Source organism: Myotis myotis, unplaced genomic scaffold (assembly GCF_014108235.1).
Source record: "Myotis myotis isolate mMyoMyo1 unplaced genomic scaffold, mMyoMyo1.p scaffold_m19_p_1, whole genome shotgun sequence".
Taxonomy (NCBI): domain Eukaryota; kingdom Metazoa; phylum Chordata; class Mammalia; order Chiroptera; family Vespertilionidae; genus Myotis; species Myotis myotis.
The window spans coordinates 166882588-166905938 of NW_023416313.1; the positions used below are offsets into that span (position 1 = coordinate 166882588).

At 37.5% G+C, this 23351-nt stretch overlaps 1 protein-coding gene and 1 non-coding gene across 2 annotated transcripts in view; one reads left to right on the plus strand and one right to left on the minus strand.

The window, feature by feature from the left end:
* FAM227B (family with sequence similarity 227 member B) overlaps positions 1–23351 on the minus strand; it is a 204195-nt gene that overhangs the window by 139843 nt on the left and 41001 nt on the right. The window contains exons 10-11 of the mRNA XM_036301039.1: positions 16677–16803; positions 10008–10145 (exon numbers count right to left, since the gene is read on the minus strand). Coding sequence (XP_036156932.1) covers positions 10008–10145; positions 16677–16803 — 265 coding nt within the window. The remainder of the gene's footprint in view (positions 1–10007; positions 10146–16676; positions 16804–23351) is intronic.
* Positions 3880–3982, plus strand: LOC118661313. The gene has a single exon (XR_004969279.1). It is a non-coding gene; the product is annotated as a U6 spliceosomal RNA (small nuclear RNA).

Sequence of the window (23351 nt, forward strand, 5' to 3'; positions counted from 1 at the left end):
GCCCTTTTAGTTTCCCTACCAAAAAAGGTGGTGTGTAGCAGACCTGTGCTTCCCCAATGAGGCTTAGTTTCTTTAAGAGGTTTAGAAATTCCAACCCTTTTGCTGTCACTGTGCCTCTGGACCACTTTAGACTCAGAGTGTAGGTTTTTTCAATTCTCTAAACATTGCTCACTAGAGGACTCCATATATAAAATTAGGAAACCAGTGAGTTCCCCCACCCTTCACCCCCAGTCTTCTCCCTTTTTGGCACTTCCACTAACATCCTTCCTCCTTCGGTCTCACCTATTAAAATTTGATCCCAGGAAAGGATCTGAAAACTCACATTAGTCATGAGTGAAGGACTGAGGCTATGGTAATTCTCATAAGTTGCAACTCATCCTATGTTGAAAAATTTAAGCCTTAAATACTTACAAGCCTATAAAATTAAATGACTTAGAGGCAAGCAGTATGAGAAGTGGTTCAGAGTTCAGACTCTAAGGACAGAATTTGCTGGCTTTGAATTCATATCCAACACTTACCAGTTATGTGAACTTAGACAAGATACTAAATTATATTATGCTTCAGTTGTTTCATTTTATAAATGACAATAAACTGACCTGCCACATAGGAATGTTACCAATGAGGTTTTATTAAGTTAACACATTTTATCAAGAGTATGCTTTAAACTGAAGATTTCTCCAAGTTAAACCTAAATTATTAAAATTTAATTATGAGCAGCATATGAAAAGAAATACTCATTAAACCTCTAACCTGCCCTCCAGACTTAGGTGACCTCATCAAAAAAAAAAAAAAAAAAAAAAGAAAGGAAAAAAAAAGAAAAATCTAGTCATGTTTTTGAATCAAATAGAAAATATTTTTAAAATATTTGTGTAAATAAAATATGATACATTTTATAAAATTTTTCCATTAATATAAAAATCAAATGTATTAGAAGCAAATATAATTCCTATGTTTTTCAAATAAAAATGATCTTTATAAGTACAGTATTAAATTTATTTCAAGCATATTAGTGTACCACCTAGAAAAATTCTTCATTTTAGATTACATATGATTATTTTAAATTATTGAATATTGATTATAGGTGAATATTAAAATGTAAAACAATTTCATATGTTATTTATGTAAAAAACTTAAAAACAATATTATATGGTATAGAAAAAAAGAATGCCCACAAACTTCAATATAGTCATTACCTCTGGGAATGGGGGGACTAACTTAGGGATGGGACAAAAGAGCTGTAAATAAAAGGCCTGACAAGGAAGTGTGGCAAAATGCAAACAGTTGTTACATGTGAGAAATATTCTCTATACCAGCAGTTCTCAACCTCTGGGTCGTGACCCCTTTGGCGGTTGAACGACCCTTTCACAGGGGTTGCCTAAGATCATCCTGCATATCAGATATTTACATTATGATTCATAACAGTAGCAACATTATAAAGTTATGAAGTAGCAACGAAAATAATCTTATGGTTGGTCACAACATGAGGAACTGTATTTAAAGGGCCAGAAGGTTGAGAACCACTGCTCTATACTATCCTGCAGGTTTGAATAAAATATAACATAGTCAAATCTCAGTTCTCAAATGTCTCTCATCTTGAACAATTTGGTTCTTGACCAAGTTGTTCACAGGAAAAAAATGTCTTGGTTGTTGAACAAGCTTAGGTTCTGGGTTTGACAACCCTTTCATGTTGATCCATCAGCATGACAAAAAGTGTCTCTCTCAGGCCACAAACAAAGGAGAGAATGTCAGTCAGTTTACTGCGTTGTAAACATCTCAGGAAATTATGCTGTGAATATTTTTGTGGGTTTTTTTTGCTGACAAAATGGACAATTAACACACTCTTAAACATAAATAGGCCATCATGAGTGCTAATGCTGGTAAGGATGTGAAAGAAACAATGATCACAGGCAATTGAAGAGGTAGAGAAACTATTTTTGATTTGGATAAATGAAAAGCAGTTAGCATTTCTGAAGCAGTGATATGTGCAAAAGGGAAGGTGCTGCATCCTGACTTCCTAAAAGACACCCCTGGAACATTGCTGAAAGTAATTTATTTAAGGCTTATAGGCTGTGGTTCGATAAATTTAAGAAAAGAAGTGTTTGCTTATAGATTAAACAGTACATTAGACATGCACTGTATATAAATAGAAAGGTTAAAACAGGAAATCATTGGGGTTTGGAATGCATTAATTCAATTTAAATTATTTCTAATGGGGAAAAAATGACTTGGTTTTCAAACAAATCACTTCTTGAATAGTCTTCTAGAACAAATCAGGTCAAGAACCAATGTTCCACTGTAATAAAAACAAACCTAAAAGAAGACCCCTGTGTAAGGTAGCAAGATAAACATAGCCACTTTAATCTCCTAGCTCTGAGTTAAAAAACTGTAAAAAATAAATAGAAAAATATGTATCAGCACCAGAAGATAAACATAAAAATTGATATATATCTGAAACCTATGAAATGGGACCAAATTTTCAAGGTTTTTAATAATAAATATACTTTACCATATGATGGGAAAGTACATAAGAGGAGGTCTTGACAGATCTCCATCCCACTGGCAGAAACTTACTTGGAAAGCAAAAGCTGCGTTGAAATGTTGGGAATCTAATGAGAATCCCTTCACTCATGGTCACTTTTGCCTCTAAAGTCCAGGAGCACCTGGTAGAATGGTAAGCCGCTGACAGGGCTAAAATGTGATATAGAAAACTGTGGTCTTTCCTAGGGACTTGATGTTTTGCATCTAGCCATCTCAGTTTTCACTCCTTAATAGAAAACTCTTCTTGGTTTATGTAACATTTAGTGTACGAATAGCTTGTTAATGGCTTTTTATTTATTTATTTAATTGATTTCTAAATATATTCAGTTTTTATGCTGCAACAGAAGACATTTAGTCTATCATAGTATACCATGTGAAAACAGGATAAGAAGCCTTTTTCTAAAGATTTTTTTTCCTCAACATCTGAGATACCTTCCACTGGTAGGAAAAGAAAACACTTGTTTCTTAAATATCTAAAACGGTGATACTTTTCTCTATCTTCAGTCTGGTCATGTAAGTTTCTGTCTCACTTGAAATATTTAGCTAAGACATTTACTAGGCCTGTGCTGAAGGGAAATCTACTAATGTAAGCTGCCTTACAGAACCTGTTTCCTGAACACTCCCATTTTCCAGAGGCCATAAACCATGAACCATACACAACTCCCGGAGGGGTTTGTCAGTGCTGGTGCCAGCCAGGCCAGACCTTTGGGTGTAATCTCACTTCCCCCATCCCAACCCACAGAGGGACCGCAAAGCCCATGAAAAAGTCCACAAGCCTGATACAAAAGGAAGGCTTCCTCCATACTCATCACACAGGCTTTGGAAAACTGCCTCCCCTGAGTCACCGTACTAGTACATCTGCAAATAAAGGGTTTTTCCTGAATCTCTGAGTACTCGTTGTGCATTTTCCAGTTGCCTGGTAAATTCTGCAACAATGAAGCTTAGGGATATCCAGGAATTCTAACTACATTTTGGCACTGGCAAAAACTTAGAGAAATTGTTCTTAATATTGAGATATGTTTTGGTGACATTTTGCAATTTTAAAGTCCAATTAAAAATCCTAGATCCAGGCATCTTTTCTGGTCTTGGCTCCATTTGTATACTTGCTTTCCTATTACCCTAAATCATCACATATGGTGCCATAAATATAGCGCCTGCACTTAAAGACAGCCTAATGCTCTGAGGAAAGCTCCTTGGTTATCTTTCTGCTCTACCACCCCCAAAACCAGAAAAGAACAAAATTAGTAATGTGTTAATTTTGCAATTTTAAGAAATGGGAACAAGTAGGGTATTCCACAATATGTATAATTATTGTAGGATGGATTTAAGTATTACAAAATAGTGCTTGCTTCGGCGCACATACACTAAAATTGGAATAATACAGAGATTAGCATGGTCCCTGTGCAAGGATAACACGCAAATTTGTGAAGCATTCCATGTTTTAAAAGGAAAAAGAAGGAATTACAAAATAACCCAAAGTAGAATTTCTGTAACATCTGGTCTTTTAAAATGAGTATGTGCAAGCTATCACCATTAAATCTATGCATCAGAGATTAATTTGAAATAACAGAGAGACCGTGTTATTCTTGACCATGATAGGACTCCTGCTGTGATTTGCTATAAGTGATGTAACGTCTGCCTGAGTTTTAAGTTGTAAAATACAATGCTAATATTTAACCTACCTCAAAACTTGAGGATCTGTGAAATACTGAACAAGTGTCCAATCCAAAATAAAAATGTTACTGATTGTCTTTTTATTAAAAAAAAAATTCCTGGAAACATCTAAACCAAAAAAAAAAAAAAAAAAAAAAAAAAAAAAAAGCAAAAGTAAAAAATAAAATTCCAAAAATTAGACTTTTTTTTTTTTTTTACCAGACTAAATAATAAAAGATAATGAAGTAACATCTCTGGTTTCGTGGGAAAATGTGATTTGAGAACTTAAATTGGAAAATGAGCTCAATGTTTAAATAAAATATTTAATGTACATCAGCCTGACTTTCCAATAGGTAAAAGTTATAAAATTTTGAAAATATTAAAGAAAATAATTTGAATATACAAGAAAATGCCAAAAGCCACCATAAACTGGAAGGGAGTCGAACCTTTGAGGAGGAAAGGAACCTGTGATAAATACAATTTGTGTTCATGCAGCTACAGCATTTCGACTGACAGAACTCCCTAGTCTATGTGGCATGTAAGTAGATGGAATGCAAACAGAAGGTAGGAGTATTCCTGGTTTGAGGAGTCAAGTAGAAATATTATTCACTTAAGACTGCCAAAGGATTGAAAAATGAGGAACTTTTAGAAATCACAGAAAGAAAAGGGTTGCAGAAGGCAAGTACCAAATCTGCATGTTATAAGCTCTATTCAAACTTCTGGCTGTTGTCTGAATTACTCATGCATTGGGTAGAGGGAGAGCAATAGGGTGGAAAGGTGAAAAGGAATAGCTGGATAACTAAAGTGCTGAGATTTCAGTGGCTTACCACCGCAGAAGACATAGTCTCTGGACTTTGAGTCCAGCTGAAGAAATTGCCTGCTTGAACAAAAATTACTATTGTTCAGTGGAATGTAACAAAACCCAGAGTCTCCTCAAAGTATCATTCAAAATTCTCAGAATACATAAGAAATGATTAGACATGAAAAGGAACAAGAAATTGTGACTTATAGTTAAGAAAAAATAGGCAATAAAATCCATCTCAATGTTATCCAAATATTGGAATTATCAGAAAATAATTTTAAAGCAGCTATTGTAAATATGTTCGAGGGATTAAAGGAAAATACGGTCTTGAAGAGAACCTCAGAATAAAAATGATAACTATAAAAAAAGACCAAATGAAAATTCTTAACTGAAAAGTATAATATATGAAGTAAAACATTCATTTATTGGGTTTAAGAGTAGAATGTAAACCATGGGTGGAAAAAAATGAGTGAACTTAAAATGAAATAAGTAGAAATTGTGTTTTCTAAAGAACACAGAGGAAAAAAAGGTTGAAAAAACAAACAAAACAAAATCCCAGTGAGCTGTGTACAGTATTAAGCAACACAGTACATGTAAATTGGAGTCCCAGGGAGAAATAGAACAGAATTTGAAAAAATAATGGCAAAAAAATTCCCAAATTTGGTTAAAAACATCAAACTACAAGTTTAAGAAACCCCAAGGAGGATGAACACACAAAAAAGTGCATCAGCCCATCATGGACAACTTGCTAAACACCAAGAATAAAGAGAAAAATCTTAACAGTAGTTAGGGGGAAGAAAGCACATTACATCTACTAGGAATCAACAAACTACAGCCTGCAGGTCCAATCCAGCTCATGACCTATTTTCCATGTAGCTTCCAACCTAAGAGTGTTTTTATTAAATACATTCTTAAAGAGTTTTTTTTTTTTTAAAAAAATATTAGGTGACAGAGACCAAGTGTATCCAACATAATTTAAAATATTTACTATTTGGTCCTTTATAGAAAATGCTTCTGATCTAAGACATAGTGAAAATGACAAGAATAGTGTCTGGCTTCTCACTTAAAATAATACAAAATAGAACACAACAGAACAATATCTTTCTGAAAGGCAAAAGAAAAGTGCTCATAATTTTATATCCAACAAAAATATCCTTCAAAAGTAAGGCAAAATGAACATTATTTTTAGATACATAAACTTGAGAAAATTCATTGCTAGCAGAACTAAACTATGAAAACTGTCAAAAGGCCATTTTTCAGGCTGAAGGGAAATGATAACAGATGGTAATTCAAATTTATATCAAGGAATGAAGAACCAGAAATGATAAATATGTGAATAAATATAGAAGGCTATTTTTAAACCTTCTCTTGATATTTTAAAAATACATTATAATCACTTCTACTTCTAACTAAGATGAAGTAACAGGCACCGATTTACTTTCTTAAACAACTGAAAATTTAGAGAAAATAAATGAAACAATGGTTTTCATGTGTTGGACAACAGGAAACATAGGAAAGTAATCCCAAAGAAAAGAGAAACAAATGAGGGAGCCCTTCAATTGTCCCATGTTTTCCATTTTTCACTCTACTCCACATATAGTTCCTATATTTCTAGTGAAGTTGGACAATATTAACTTTAAGTAGTATTGTGATAATTTAAGGATGCATTTTGTAATCATTAAGGCAACCTCAAAACTTACAAAGAGATACAGGCAAATAAGTAATAGAGGAAATAAAGTGTAATACCAAAAATATTTAATTAACTGAAAGAAGATAGTAAAGGGGAAATGGAAGAACAGAGAAATCAGGAGAGGTAAAAATGAAAAAAAAAAAGGAACATGGTAAAAATAAATCTACACTTATAGTGATTGTAAATAAAGTAAGCACTCTAATTAAAAAGAAGACATTGTCAGACTAAATAAAAAAAACACACAACTAAAGGCTCTCTACAAGAAATGCACTTTAGACACAAAACCAAAAATAGGTTGTAAGTAAAATGATAGGAAAAGATACACCATACAAACCATAAGCATAAGAAAGCTGAGTTGGCTCTATTATATTAAACTATGATGGCATGGGGGGGGGGGGTCCCTCAGTCCAGCCTGCACCCTCTCCAAACTGGGACCCCTCAGGGGATGTCCGACTGCCGGTTTAGAGTCTAAACCGGCAGTTGGACATACCTCTCACAATCCTGGACTGCTGGCTCCTAACCGCTCACCTGCCTGCCGGCCTGGTCACCACTGTCCCCCCCTGCTGGCCTGGTTGCCCCTAACTGCTCCCCCTGCTGGCTTGGTTGCCCCTAACTGCCCCCCCCCATGGGTCTGGTTGCCCCTTACTGCCCCCCTGCCGGCCTGGTTGCCCCCAACTGTCCACCCTGCTGGCCTGGTAGCCCCTCACAGCTGCCCTGCTGGCCTGGTCGCCCCACGCAGCCTGCTGTTCGGTCGACCAGTTGTTTCGGTCGTCATGGTCACTACCTTTATATATATATAAATATAGACTAGAATATATATATATATATTCTATATATAGAATATATATATATATAGACTAGAATTCAAGACAAGAAGAATTATCGTAGATGTGACAGAAAATTTCAAAATGATTAAAGGTAAGCATTATAACAATGAGTATGTGCCCAATAACTTAAAGATAAAGCAAAAATCAAAAGAATCAAGTGGAGAAATAAATACTTCCAAATTAGAGTTGGAGATTTTAATATCCTTTGTCACTAATTAATAGAATAAGTAATTAAAACATCAGTAAGGAGATAGAACCAGAGTTAGCAAACTTTTTCTATTATGGGACAGATAGTCAATATTTTAGTCTTTGTGGACCACATGTGGTCTGTGTGGTATATTCTTCTTCCTTTTACAACTCTTAAAAAATGTAAAAGTCATTCTTAGCTCACAGGACATGAAACAGGGTATAGGCCAGATTCAGTTCACAGGATATAATTGCTAACTCTTGATACAGAAGATCTGAATAATACTATCAAATACCTTGATCTAATTAAGATTTATAAAACTACTAGAAAATGTACATTCTTCTCAAGTGCACATCAAATCATCCAGATAGGCCATGCACTGTACCATAAAGCAAGAATAATCATATAGAGTATAGTTTAAATTAGAATTAAGTAACTATAAGATATCTAGAAAATCCCCAAATATTTGGAAATTAAGCAATACATCTCCAAATAACCCAAGGGTGAAAATAGAATTTATACTGAAAATTAGAATATATTTTAAATTAAATGATAATGAAAATACAACACATCTAAATTATACAATGTTGCTAAAACAGTGTTTAGAGAAATTTATAGCTTTCAATGCTATATGAAAAAATAAGAGAAAGAATGATAAAATAAATAGGGTAAAATTTAAGCAGTTGATGGATCAGGGATATACCAGTATAGAAGTTCCTTATTCTATTCTTATCACCTTCTGTAAGTTAAAATTTTAACAGAATAAAGAGTTCCCTCAAACCCCTTAATTTTATGTTCAGCCAAGTTGTTATTCACCTATGAGACTGGGAGTAAACACAGATATGCAAGATTAGGTCAAGATGGTAAAGTACCTCTCCATTCAAAACAACAACTATGTATGAAGTTCTGGAAAAACTCGTGGCAACAGCAAGCAAGAAATTTCATGTTAACTACTAAAAGATAGAAATCAGATAGGATGATATATATGAGGATAGGAGTGGGGAAAATGACAGCACAAATCCCAAGAGCAATAATTCATTAATTTTAGAAACAGAAATTAACTGAAGAATAGTTTTCGGAATAGGAAGAGTAGGTTGAGTAGGTTAGTCCCTCTGTCCTCTGTCCTGTATCAAGATTAAAAAGTTATTTCCCTTGACATTAGTGGTTTTAACTTTGCCTGCATGTTGAAATCATCCTGGGTAGCTTAAAAAAATCCTGAGGCAGATTCTGATTTAATGAGTCAGAAATGAGGCCTGAGCACCAGGCCAATGCTTTGTATTAGAGAATGGTATAAACATGAGAGAAATAACCTTGTCTTACAGTGCTTATTAATCAAGATTAACTGAGAAGTTTGGTGCAGGAATTTGGCATGTAGCTCAAGGAACAGAAGAGAATACACAAATATATCCAAGTGAATTGATATTTCATGTAGCCTGTAAGTGAACTATTTAATAAATGAGCAATTAGAAAAAAAAATACTAGAATACAACTACCTTCCTTGTAACAAAATAAATTCCAGATGGAATAAAATGTTAAATAAAACATGGAAATAAAAAGTACTAGAAAGAGAAGATAGATCAGCGGTTCTCAACCTGTGGGTCGCGACCCCTTTGGGGGTTGAACGACCCTTTCACAGGGGTCGCCTAAGACCATCGGTAAACACATATATAATTACATATCGTTTTTGTGATTAAGCACTATGCTTTAATTATGTTCAATTTGTAACAATACACCCTGCATATCAGATATTTACATTATGATTCATAACAGTAGCAAAATTACAGTTATGAAGTAGCAATGAAAATAATTTTATGGTTGGGGGTCACCACAACATGAGGTACTGTATTAAAGGGTCATGGCACTAGGAAGGTTGAGAACACTGAGATAGATATTTTCATAATATTAGGTAAGTCCTGACAAACATGTCACAAAACTGAAATTCTAAGGAAAACATTATTTAAATTTACTGGAAAAATTTTTAAACTTATCTATTAGCAAAATACATTATTAACCAGTTAGCAATATAGCTAAAAAGTAAGAATATTTCTTGTGTACCTGAAAAGTTCCTAAAAATTAATATAAACATATAATATGGGCAAAATGAGGAAAGGACTTAAGCATATGTAACTTTTATAATGAAAAACTAAAATGTTAAGCAATCTTCAAACTACTATAACACCAGTGTACAAATCAAATGTTATTTGAAGATCCTCACCAAAGTATAAATCATCAGAAAATTCTGACAAATAAATAACTTAGCACACTTCATCTTGGTAATTTCATGCTTCAATTGAGGATAAATTTACTTACTATTCATTATGCGTTCCTGACTCCTTATAATTCTCTCGTATATGATTTTGCCAGGTGCCTTCTTGGTACCATGTATAGTTGTTGTGGTCAGGTCTTTCAGTTTCCACTGGGTCCAAAAACCTTTTTGAGGTTTCAAACCTGTTAATAATAAAACATACAGTCAGCCAAAGAAATTAGGATTTTGAAATTTTTTTTGATCTATCAAAACCTTTTTATGAATATTATACATTTTATTCTCACAATAGTCCTCTGAGGATTGTCAGTCTCAAGTTTCTAATGAGGGAACTTTCATATAGAAATGTCTTATTATATTAATCAATGATTTAGAAAACAGCTGAAGCTTGATATGTACTCTTTTGATTCATATGCATATGCTAAGTTCACATATGAACATAAAAGGCTAACAATTGTAAAAACTTGGAAAGGACCTTAATATCCAACAACAGCACATCCATACAGTGGATTTCAGTATCCAGTAAAGTTACCTTGTATATATTTGTTAACATAGAAAGGCATTCATGTTTTTATGTGAAGAACAATTTTACCTTCTATGTAATGTGACTACAGCCTAAATGTTAACATGATTGCCTCTGAGCATAGGTGATAATTGTTTACAAATTTCCCCTATCTATATCTCCTATTATTTTAAAAACTAGAGGCCTGGTGCATAAAATTCATGCATGGGTGTGGTCCCTAGGCCTGGCCAGCAATCGAAGCATGAGTGTCTGGCGTGGAAGGGCAGGGTTCCAGTTTACCTATGGGCTCTGGGCAGCACCTGGGCTCCCGAGCCGCTGCACGCCCTCTCTGCCTGAGTCATCGGGCCTCGCCCAGCTCCCTCAGAGCCTGAGAGCCAGGCAGCAGTCCTGCCCCCTGCTGCTGCCACTGGTCGCCATCTGGGGGCCAGAGCACATCATAGCGAGTGATCGAACTCCCATTCAAACTCCCGGTTGAGGGGACAATTTGTGTATTACGCTTTTATTATATAGGACTAGAGGCCTGGTGTACAAAAATTGTGCACTCGGGGGGTTAGGGGGGGTCCCTCAGCCCGGCCTGTGCCTTCTCGCAGTCTGGGACCCCTCGGGAGATAACAACCTGCTGGCTTAGGCCTGCTCCCGGGTGGCAGAGGGCAGGCCCAATTCCAGGGTGCAGCCCCTGGTTGGGATCAGAGCAGGGCTGATTGGGGAGTTGGGGCGCTGCTCCATCATGCACAGAGCAGGGCAGATTGGGAGGTTGCGATGCCACCCTCAGTCATGCTCAGGGTAGAGCCAATTTGGGGGTTGGGGCACCGCCCCCTGTCACACACAGAGCAGGGCCACCCTCAGTCATGCTCAGGGTAGAGCCAATTTGGGGGTTGGGGCACCGCCCTCTATCACCCACAGAGCAGGGCCAATCAGGGGGTTGAGGCACCGCCACTGTCACACTCCGGGCAGGGTCGATGGGGAGGTTATGGCTCTACCCTGTCACACACAGAGCAGGGCCCATGGGGTGAGGGGTTTGGGGTGCTGCACCCTATCACACACAGAGCCGCAGGGCGATCAGGGGGTTGGGGAGCTCCCCCCTATCAGGCACAGAGTAGGGCTGATCAGGGGGTTGGGGCGCCTTCCCCTGTTCCAAACAGAGCAGGGCAGATAGGGAGGTTGTGGCCCTGCCCCCGTCACACAGAGCCGCAGGGCTATCAGGGGGTTTGGGCGCTGCCCCCTGTCACACTGATCCTGGTGCCGGGAGGCCTCGCCGCTCCACTGATCCCGGGTGGGGATCAGCTGGTTTGCCCTGAAGGGTGTCCTGGATCAGGGTGGGGGGTCCCCCACTGGGGTGCCTGGCCAGTCTGGGTGAGGGGCTGATGGCTGTTTTCAGGCTGGCAGGTGACTGAAGCTCCCAACTGCTTTTTTTTTTTTTTTTTTAATTCTGGGCCAGCTTTAGCTCTGGCTCCAGCTCTGAGGCCTCTGCTGCTGAAAGCAGGTATCTTGTTTCTTTGGGTTCTATAATTGAAACACTGTATCAACTCCAGCTCTGAGATCCCGGCTGGCTGAAAGCAGGTTTCTGGGGTTTTGTTTAGCTTCTATATTTGAAACAATGTTTCAAACTGCAAGCTCAGAGGCTGGCAGCGGCAGGCGGGGAACGTTGGAGTCCTCCGTCACTGAACCAAGTGAGTCTCATGTTAACTTAAAGCTGCCTGGCTGCCGGCCGCCATCTTGGCTGGCAGTTAATTTGCATATTGCCCTGATTAGCCAATGGGAAGGGTAGCAGATGTACGGCTAATTACCATGTTTCTCTTTTATTAGATAGGATAGTATTTTTTAAAAAATATTTTATTGATTTTTTACAGAGAAGAAGGGAGAGGGATAGAGAGTTAGAAACATGATGAGAGAGAAACACCGATCAGCCACCCCCTGCACACCCCCTACTAGGGATGTGCCCGCAACCAAGGCACATGTCCTTGACCGGAATCGAACCCGGGACCCTCCAGTCTGCAGGCTGACGCTCTATCCACTGAGCCAAACCAGTTAAGGCATATAGGATAGTATTTAAGAATCAATTATAGTACCCAAAAAGTTGTGAGATATATTTCATTTACAAAGTTCCACTTTTGTTCCAAAAGCTGTGTAGGGTTGAATAATTTGTTTAACCACAATAAACATTTGTAGCCTGAGCAATAAAAAGATATACAGATATAAATTTATTTGTGTATTTTATGTGTTTGTTCTGAAGGTTATTGAGATAATATATGTTAAAATGCTCAGTAAGTGGGAACCATGAGCTAACATTATTACTATACATCAACATACTCATAAATATAATCAATATTTTCTCAGTAGTGAGTGTTCAATGAGGATTATTTGCTATATTCAGCTATCAAATTAGAATTTCTGAGTGTTTTTAGATTCAGTTATGTAGATAAAAATGCAACAGCTTTCAGTTTATTTAACTTGAATGCTTCTTGATAGATTGTCTTAAAATATAATGTATTAAAATTTGAGGAATAGTAAGGCCAACACATTGATGATTTACAGTGAAAAGATAGTTTATTACTCAGTTTCCAAGAGGAGGGGGTACTCCATGCCATGGGAGGCCACATAGGAAAGGAAGCACAGGGGTTGGTTAGGGGGGAGACTGTGGGTAGGAGCCTTTATTGTGGTTTCTGTGGGAAGAAATGGATGAGGCAGAGTAAATAGGCTTATGAATGGCTAGTCTGAATAATCTCAGTGGCTCTGGGGTATAGGTGCTGTTCCCAATTGTCTGATACCCGATCCTAGGATGATTAGGGCAAGTAGATAGTGGCCTAGAGTGAGAGCCCAATAAAGGAGGTGTTTGAGGTGTGGGCTCTGGATTGGTTGGTTTGTATTTGAAAATCATGCTCATGGGTGAGTTGTTTAATAGCTCTAGGAGTTGGCTAACATTGGGAGGGGCAGTCCTTCCAGGGCCAGCAAGACCCCAAATATCAAAGCATCAGAATACAGAAAACAAAAGAAATGGTTAGTACAGTCTAGTGTTGAATAATCCTTCCATTTCTGTAATAAACCCTACTAGGTTCTGATATATAAGTAAAGATAACATTCAGCAAACACTTTTTTTTAATAAATATATTTTATTGATTTTTTACAGAGAGGAAGGGAGAGGAATAGAGAGTTAGAAACATCGATAAGAGAGAAACATCATCGGTCAGCTGCCTCCTGTACATTCCCTATTGGGTATGTGCTCGCAACCAAGGTACATGCCCTTGACCAGAATCGAACCTGGGACCCTTCAGTCCACAGGCTGATTTTCTATCCATTGAGCCAAACTGGTTAGGGCGAAACATGGACTCTTTTAAAGATTGGCATTAATATAGGACCATCACATCCAAAATAGTGTGTTTCATATCTTTAACTTTTAAAAAATTATTAAATTTTAAGGTTTTACAGCTTTATTGACATATAACATTGTGTAAGTTTAAGATTTAATTTGATAAGACACATATATTATAATACTTACATACCTATAAAATGATTACTGCCATAATTTTAACTAACACCTCCATTCTGTCACATAATTACCATTTCTTTTTTATGATGAGAACATTAAATTTACATTCTTAGCAACTTTCAAGTATATAATATAGTATTATTACCTATAACTACCATGCTGTACACTATATCTCTAGAACTTACTCATCTTATCACGGAAAGTTTGTAACCTTTGACCAACATCTCCCCATTTCCCCTACACCTCAACAATTGATAATCACCATACCACTTTATTTCTATGAATTTGACTTTTTAGATTCCACATATAAGTGATATCATACAGTATTTGTTTTTCTCTGTTTATTTCAGTAAGCATAATGTCCTCAAGGTCCATCCACATTGTTACAAATGACAAGATTTCATTCTTTCTAATGGTTGAAGAATATTCTATTGTTTATATATACCCATCTTCTTTATCCATTTATTAACTGACAGTAACTTAAGTTTCTGTACATTGGCTATGGTAAATAATGCCTCAATGAACAGAGGAGTGGAGATATCTCTTTGAGCCCCTATTTGCATTTCTTTGGGATTTATACCCAGAAGTGGAATTGTGGGGCCATACAGTAGTTCTGTTTTTAATTTTTTTTGAGGAACCTCCATACTATTTTCCATAGTGGCTGCAACAATTTATATTTCTATCAACAGTGCACAAGGGTTCCCTTTTCTTCCCATCCACATCAATACTAGTTATTTGTTGCCTTTTTATAATGGCCACTCTAACAGGCATAAGGTGATACCTCACTGTAGTTTTGATTTGCATTTCCCTGATGATAAGTGATACTGAATACCTTTTCTCGTATCTGTTGGCCATCTGTATGTCTTCTTTGAAAAAATATCAATTTAGTTCCTCTGTCCATTTTTTAAATCAGATTTTTTTTTTTGCTATTGAGTTGTATGAATTCTTTATATATTTAGAAATTAATATTACTTAATAAACATATGATTTAAAAATATACTCTATAAGTTGCTTTTTCATTTTGTTGATGGTTTCCTTTGCTGTGCAGAAGCTTTTAATTTGATGCAGTTCCACTTATTATTTTTTGTTTTTCTTTCTTGGACTTTTGATGTCACATTAAAAAAAAAATTCCAAGACAAATATCAAGTGATTTCCCCCCATGTTTTCTTATATCAGTTTTGCAGTTCACTTGTGATGTTTACATCATTAATCCATTTTGAGTCAAGTCAATTTTTGTGAGTGGTAATAAAATAGGAATCCAATTTCATTCTTCTACATGTGGTTATCCAGTTTTCCCAACACCATTTATTGAAGAGATTATCTTTTTCCCATTGAGTATTCTTGGCTCCCTTGTCAACCATTAGTTGAGCGTATTTGTGAGTGTATATTTCTGGGTTCTTGATTTTGTTCCATTGGTCTATGTATCTATTATTATGCCTGTAACATACTGTTTTGATTACTATAATTTTGTAGCATAATTTGAAATCAGAAAGTGTGAGGCCTCCAACTTTGTCCTTTCTCAGGTTTGCTTTGGTTATTCAGGGTCTTTTATCATTCCATATAATTTGAGGATTCTGTATTATATTTGTGAAAAGTGCCACTGGAATTTTAATAGCAATTGCACTGAATTTATAGATGGCTTTAGGTAGCATGGACATTTTAATATTGATTTTTCCAATCTATGAACACAGGATATATTTCCCTTTGTTTGTACATTCTTTAATTTCTTCCATTGAAGTGTTGTAGTTTTTAATGTAAAGTTTATTTATTCTCCTTGTCTATATTTATTCCTAAGTATTTTATTGCTATTAATGCTATTGTCAATGAAACTGATTTCTTTACTACTTTTTCAGATATTTCGTTGTTAGAAAGATGCAACTAATTTTATATAGTAATTTTGTATCCTGAAAAATCAATACACAGAAATTTGTGGTGTTTCTCTCTCCTTAAAATATGATATACTTTCTGATAGCAATGGTTTGGTTACTAAAGATAGACACAAAACAGTTTTTAAAATCAGTCAAAATTTGAACTGAAAGATTTACAAGAAGCACTACTTGAAAACTGTCAACAGCTTCTGGTAGTCCATAATAGCACAATGTCTTAGAAAAAATGTTGGGAAGGTCATTCCTGGAATATGTAACTATATCTTAGTTTTAAATCCAAGTACCTAAATTTCTAGCTAAATATTTTAGAACTAGAGGCCTGGTGCACGAAATTCATGCAAGGAGAGGGGGTCTCCTTAGCCCAGCCTGCACCCTTCTCCAATCCGGGACCCCTTAGGGGATGTCCAACTGCCAGTTTAGGGATCGGGCCTAAACCAGCAGTCGGACATCCCTCTCATAAACCTGGACTGCTGGTTCCTAATCACTCACCTGCCTGCCTGCCTGGTCGCCCCTCACAGCCCCCCCCCCCCCCAAAACCCCCGCCAGTCTGGTCACCCAACGCAGCCTGCTGTTCAGTCATTTGGTCATCCCTCACTAACCCCCCTGCCAGCCTGGTGGTAGGTAGCCATCTTGTGAGTGTGTGACAGTCAATTTGCATATCACCTCTTTTTGAGATTACTCATTACTATTTTAAAATATAGGTATCCAGATAGCATGTTTTGTAAGGCAAAGAACTACCTATCGTTTTGACGGAAGCAAACAAAATCCAAAAGTTTTAGGTACCAAGATAATGATCAATACTTAAATGATGTAATCATACCTGACAACCAAAGATAAATGTTATTCCCTAGATCTTCTTTAAATTCATCATTAAAGAGATCACTGGATTCTGGAAATGCTTCCTGGAACGCTACATAGATAGCTTGTGTCAAACAATCAGGATACACCTACCAAAAACATATTAGAATAATTTCATATTTCATATAACATAGCTCAACTACCAAATAAAATTATTAAGTTGGTAAAATATACATGCCCCTTTTTTATTATACCTTGCTTTTGGCCATTTATTATCTCTTTGTAATTTTAATAGAGGAACGTAAAGAAGAGTTAAAAGTAAAGTCAGTCAGTTTGCCTATTTGATAACATTTGGGGAAATATTTTAACTTGGATAAAGGATGAAATTAACAATTAAGATAAGGTTTGATGAATACATATTTATTTAGTTTTACCTTGCAATTGTTACCCTCTTTTATAAAGTAACATGTACAGATAATAATTAAAAGTGTATATAAATATAATTGACATATAATATTGTGTACATTTAATGTGTACATGTGTTGATTTAATATATTTATATATTGCACTATGGCCTTAGCTAATACCTCTGTTAAGTCACATAATTATCAGAATAAAAAGCATATTTTTAAATAATCAAAGCCTGTTTAGGTGAGTTAGTATATTATAATCATTATTATATTACTTACATATTAAAACTATTATCAGATATCAATCTATGGTTCTACCAGTGGTCCCTAAACTACTAAAGTTCTCTCAGGAAATACTTAAACATAGAAAGATATGATACTTTTATATTAAAAATTTTTTAAAATTACTATTTTGGTACTCTGCATTCAGATAAGTATTTATAATCACCCATTTAGGTCTTAATAATGTAAAATTTTAGTATCAGAAAAGCCCTTAACAGGTAACTATCCTAATTCCTGGAACCTGTAAATGTTATACAACAAAAGGGCTTTGCAGACATCATCAAGTGAAGGATCTTAAGATGGAGAGATTATTTTAGATTGTACAATGGGCCTTAAGCCACAAGTATCATTATAAGAGGGAAATTGAGGACAATTTTATTATAGAAGAAAAGGCAATGTGATGGCAGAAGTTGAGATACAAGTAATGTGACCATAAGCCAAGGAATGTTGGCAGAAGCTGGAAAAGGCAAGGAATGAATTATCACTTGTGGCCTCTTAAAGAAACCAGCCCTGTTGATACTTTGATTTTAGCCCTATAAGACTCATTTAGGGAAATGAGCTGGGGACGTCAGAGGAATGGCAGCATGAGAGATCCCATGGCCTCTCCCTCAGAAATTAGAACAAGTTAACTAATTATAACTCAACAAAGAATTCCCTGCTAAATACAAAGGTTTTCCTGAGAGACCTGTGTATTGAAACATTTAAAGGTGGGCAACCAGGAATAAATGGGGAGATGAGAAGGGAGGAAATTGCAGATGACCCACAGATGCAGCCCTGCAGCCAGAAGCTCATGGCTTGGCCTAAGAGAAGGGAGGAAGCCAGCAGTAGCTGTGGGGGGGGGGGGGGTGAGGGAGGGGGGAGGAGGGGCAGGGGGGAGCAGGGGGGGGGGCATTCCAGCAGGGCAAGCAGAGCAAACAGTGACTGAGCCAGCAGACGCCTGACAGAGCATGGAGTTCTGCCATGCAGCTCTCCACTGTGGAGCTGGGCAGTGGTGTTTCAGACAAATAAATGGAACCACAGAGCCTTGCTGCTTGGACTCCCAAAACTCACCCTTGGAGGTGGGTTAAGGATCATATCACCTGTAAACCAAGAGCCATTGCAGTAGAACCACTGTTTCCCTCTGTGACAGATCCCCAGGTGGAGTGCTTGGGGCAGGACCCCATAGAGGTCAGGAGTTGCCATTATGATGAGGTCAAAACAAACCCCACCCTCAAGCAGTGTTGTTGCATTGTCTTATGGAAGTTGTGGAGATCAAGACTGGGAGATCACAGAGGTAAAAACAATCTTGTGATTCAGTGCCATCTATTGGAAAATAGTAATAAAGACCTCTCAGAGGAAACTGCTATTGGCCATATATATAGACAGAGATAACTGTGTAGGCAAAGTAGAAAAGCAAATACCATGAATAACCATGGTAATGAGGATGATCAGAAAGAAAATGAAAAATCCCCAGAAATCAGGCTGGAACACATGGAAATATATGATATAAATGACAGAGATTTCAAGATTGCAGTTCTGAAAATACTCAAGATGCGAGAAAATATAGACAGGCAATTCAATGCACTCAGAAAACAAATCAATAAAAAAAGAGGTTCTTTTCCAAAATGATTGAAACTTTACAGAAGAATTGATCAGAAATCCTGGAAATGAAGCATGCAATTAAGGAGATTAAAAGTAAACTGCTGAGCATAAAAAAACAGAGCCAACCAGATGGAGGTAAGAATTAGTGATATTGAAGATAGGAATCTAGAAATGATACAGAGGGAAGAGAGAGAGACCTGAACATAAAGAATAATGAAAGTGCTCTATGAGACCTATCTGACTCTATTGGAAAAAGCAATGTTAGAACAATAGGCATTCTGGAGGAGGAAGAGAGGGAACAGGGAACAGAGAATATATTCAAACAAATAGTGGATGACAACTTCCCAAACCTATGGAAAGAACTAGATCCTCAAGTCCAAGAAGCAAACAGAACACCTAGTTACCTCAATCCAAAGAGGCATTCTTCAAGGCAGTTGGTATTAAAACTGTCAAAAATTAATGACAAAGAAAAAATGCTCAAAGTAGCCAGAGAAAAGAAGGAAGTGAAATACAAAGGAAAACCCATCACAATTTCATCTGACTTCTTAGTAGAAACTCCAAAAGCCAGCCAAGAGTGGAACCAAATATTCAAACATCTGGAAGAGAGAAATTACAAGCCACAAATAATATATCTAGTGAAATGATCCTTTAAATCTGAAGGAGAAATAAAGACATTCCCAGACATACAGAAGCTGAGGGATTTTATCACCAGAAATCTCCATTGCAGGAAATACTCAAGGGAGTTATTCTAAAACATAACATAAGGTCACAACAATAAGAGTAAGATCACCAAAGTGTCCTGCAATAGAGGACTGGATAAAGAAGATGTGGAACATACACAGTGAAATACTACTCAGCCATAAGAAAGGATAAATATTGCCATTTGCAACAACATAGATGTACCTTGAGAATATTATGCTAAGTGAAATAAGTCAGTCAGAAAAAGTTAAGAAGCATATGATTTTACTCATATGTGGGATATAAAACTAACACTCATGAAAACAAACCGCTGTTTGGGGGCTGCAGAGGTAAGTGGGTAAGAGAAGAAGGGGGTGCTAAAAGATGGTGACAGGAGAAGATCTGAATTTAAGAAATGGGTACATGGTGCAATATACACATCTTGTAACATAGAGCACTTGAAACCTATATGATCACATTGACTAATGTCATTCCAATAAATTTACTTAAAGAAAAAAAATCAGGGAGGGGAGAGATTAACCAGGGAACTAATATGCATACTAGAGGCCCGGTGCATGAGTTCATGCATGGGTGGGGTCCATTGGCCTGGTCAGCGATCGGGTTGATCTGGGGAGGGTAGGGATAGCTGTTTGGGGGGAGGGACCATGGGGGGTTGGCTGGCTGGCTGAGGGGAGGAACTTGCAGGAGGTTGACCGGCCGCCCCCCATCTCCCCATGGAGACAATCAGGGGGGCTGGCCGACCACAGGAGGCTGACCAGCCTTGGGAGGTTGGTTGTGGGAGTGCACTGACCACCAGGGGGCAGCTCCTGTGTTGAGGGTCTTCCCCCTGGTGGTCAGTGCACGTCATAGCAACTGGTCGACTGGTCATTTGGTCATTCAGTCATTTAGGCTTTTATATATATAGTCTAGTAACCTGGTGCATGAAATTCATGCACATTGAAAGGGAATTAATTAGAGGAACATAATTTGGACTTACTATCTAATATCAATAATATGTGAGCGTGAGGCAGTCTGCGATTCTGAAATTCAATGACATGAAGTTTAGCTATTACTTTGCCAATTAAATGGAATTCACAGATATCATTTAAAAGAGCATTCAGCTTCATATTAAAAACTCTGGCTACCAAGTCAGGTCTGTTTTCAACTTTTTACCAGTGTTGTAAATTGTTTGCAGTATCTGCCCATTTGGGGTTGCACGTCATGGTTATGAATAAATCGGGCTTGCCATACTTCGTTACAATTACCATAGCATCCTGATATCGCTGCTGCATATTTCTGGGACTACCCTCAAAAGATGTTGGAAGTATTATCATTTTACCAATCGGCACATTGTCCATTTCAGATCTAGATTTGAGATAATCCATCAAACCACTATATTTTTCAACTCTCAACTTAGATTGGTTTGCTTTGATGAAATTTATTTGATTGGCCTCCATTTTTTAATACGAATCCATGATAAACTGTTAATTTTCCTGCATTTAAAATAGGATTGAACGTGTCTGCACAGAGATGAAATCCATAATACTGCATTTGTGTGACTTGTGTCCTTACATTTTGTCTAGTATTATTGTCGATTACACTGTCATCTCTGAATCTTAATACAATATCTGTTCCCCAGCCTTGTTCACCATGTGGAAAAAGAATAGGATATGTCATCACATCTAATGTAGGAAACAGGATATTGATTTGTTTCATTTTAGTGGCATTTGGATTATTGGGATCTGGTTTATAATGAATGAGCAAGTCCCTTTCAAAAGGAGGTGCTCCATCTTCGTTTCTGAATATGACAGCAACCTTGGTTACACGGGGAGAATTATATCTACCCAGGTCACTGTTGTGATCGTATTTAATCGCCATAGTTACCTCGATGGGAGCAATACCTTTTGCTGCTGCTTCAGATTGGGCTTCCTTTTCTACCTCATGTAGCATCTTGTACGATTTTGTTAATTCATTTATGTCATGCATGAGGCTGTTGATGTTGATCATGTGTCTTTCTGAGCAGCCCTGGTTTTCTGGCATTGCTAATCTTTTACTTGTAGCTTCGGCTGTATCCAAAATATAGAGTTGAGCAAACTTCTGAGAAACACCATGCGAAGGATGTAAAGTTCCAATATGGTGATAAACTTGTCCGTGTATTCTAAAACAGTATGGCCCATATCCTGATGGCAATGCAATATTTGCACCCATGGAAGCAAAAGAACTATTTATGGAACGAATATTTTCCATGAAATTTTTACTATCAGAATCTTCCTTTGTCATTAATCTTTTTAAATCGCTGGGTAATCTGGAAAATGTATATCATTTGGACAGACTTTCCCTTTGCTACATCATCAAGTAAATTTCCCATCAGATGGTTTTTCATCCGAGAAATTTAGTGATAGGCAAAATTCACATCAGTCATTCCACCACAACTATGTTTGAGGATTGCATCCTCATGTACTTCATTTTCGCTGAGAAGGCAGTTCCTACTGGTATTGGTAGTACTTGTTGATGACTGTTCTCTCAACATATTCTGTCGTCGACTTCTTTCAACTTCAAAGGCATGCTGGTCTTTAGACATTTTCTATTGATAACGCCGGTGTTTTTCGGCATTAGAGCAGCATTTTTCCAGTAGTAGGTGTTCAGATACATCCTGTTGCAGGCACCGCCTTCTTTCAAGATCTGACACACACTGCTCTGCAGACACTTTCTGTCGATAACGCCGGCATCTTTCGGCTGCAGAGCTACGTTGTATCAACAGTTGTTCTTTAGACATAGTCCCACCTCTCTACTGTTGTGGTCTGAGATGCAGGTGAATGAGAGGCCTATTAGGCCGCTGAGAGCTGTCTGACCAATGGCTGATTCTGGCTGATTCTGTGGGGGTGGTACTTACTCCTCCCTGTTTCCACAGCTGTAATGAGGAGGCTGGGGTGACAGAGGGAGCTGTGCCCTCCAAGCCACCTTCTCTCTCTTGGTCTGCTCCTTGTCCAGCTGTCTACTGCTCTGCCAAGTCCTCCAAACCTCCTGCTCTCTGCCGGCAAAGTCCTGGGAGTCTGTAGGCGTGACTAGGCACCGGCGGCCATGCCTCCCCGACCAGCGAAAGTCCGGGTCGCCCACAGCCATGGCCGCCGTCATCTCCTGGTGTGCTTGACACCTGCATATGCAAATTAACTGCCATCTGTCAGATAATTTGCATAGTCACTCAGATTGGCTGGGGGGCATGCCTGGTGGGTGTGGCCTGTGGGCATGGCTTGAACATAGTGAAGGGATGGTTAATTTGCATGTTTCTCTCTTATTTCATAGGATACGCACAGCCCATAGACATAGATAATAGTGTGGTTAAGGCCTGGGAGGGATAGGTGCAAGATGGAGGGGATCAATGGAAAAAAAAAAAGGAGCATCTATAATACTGTCAACAATAAAGACAATTTTTTAAAAAAGACTTGTTTTGGACTTCTGGCCCAACTGTTAGACAATTAATTTCTGCTCTTATAAGCCACTAAGTTTGTGACAATGTGTTATAGCAACAATAGGAAAGTAATAGAGCCACTGCATCCAGTATTGTTCACATTTGTTTGTAAGTGATGGTTTTATTTGAAGAACTCAATGATTATTTTGGGAGGGGGGCAGGGATGAGAGAGGAGAATGCTTTAATATATTGATATATATAACTTTATTGAATGAACCATGAACATTTTACTACCAGAAAGAATCACATATTTTATTTGTGGTACATAAAACCACTT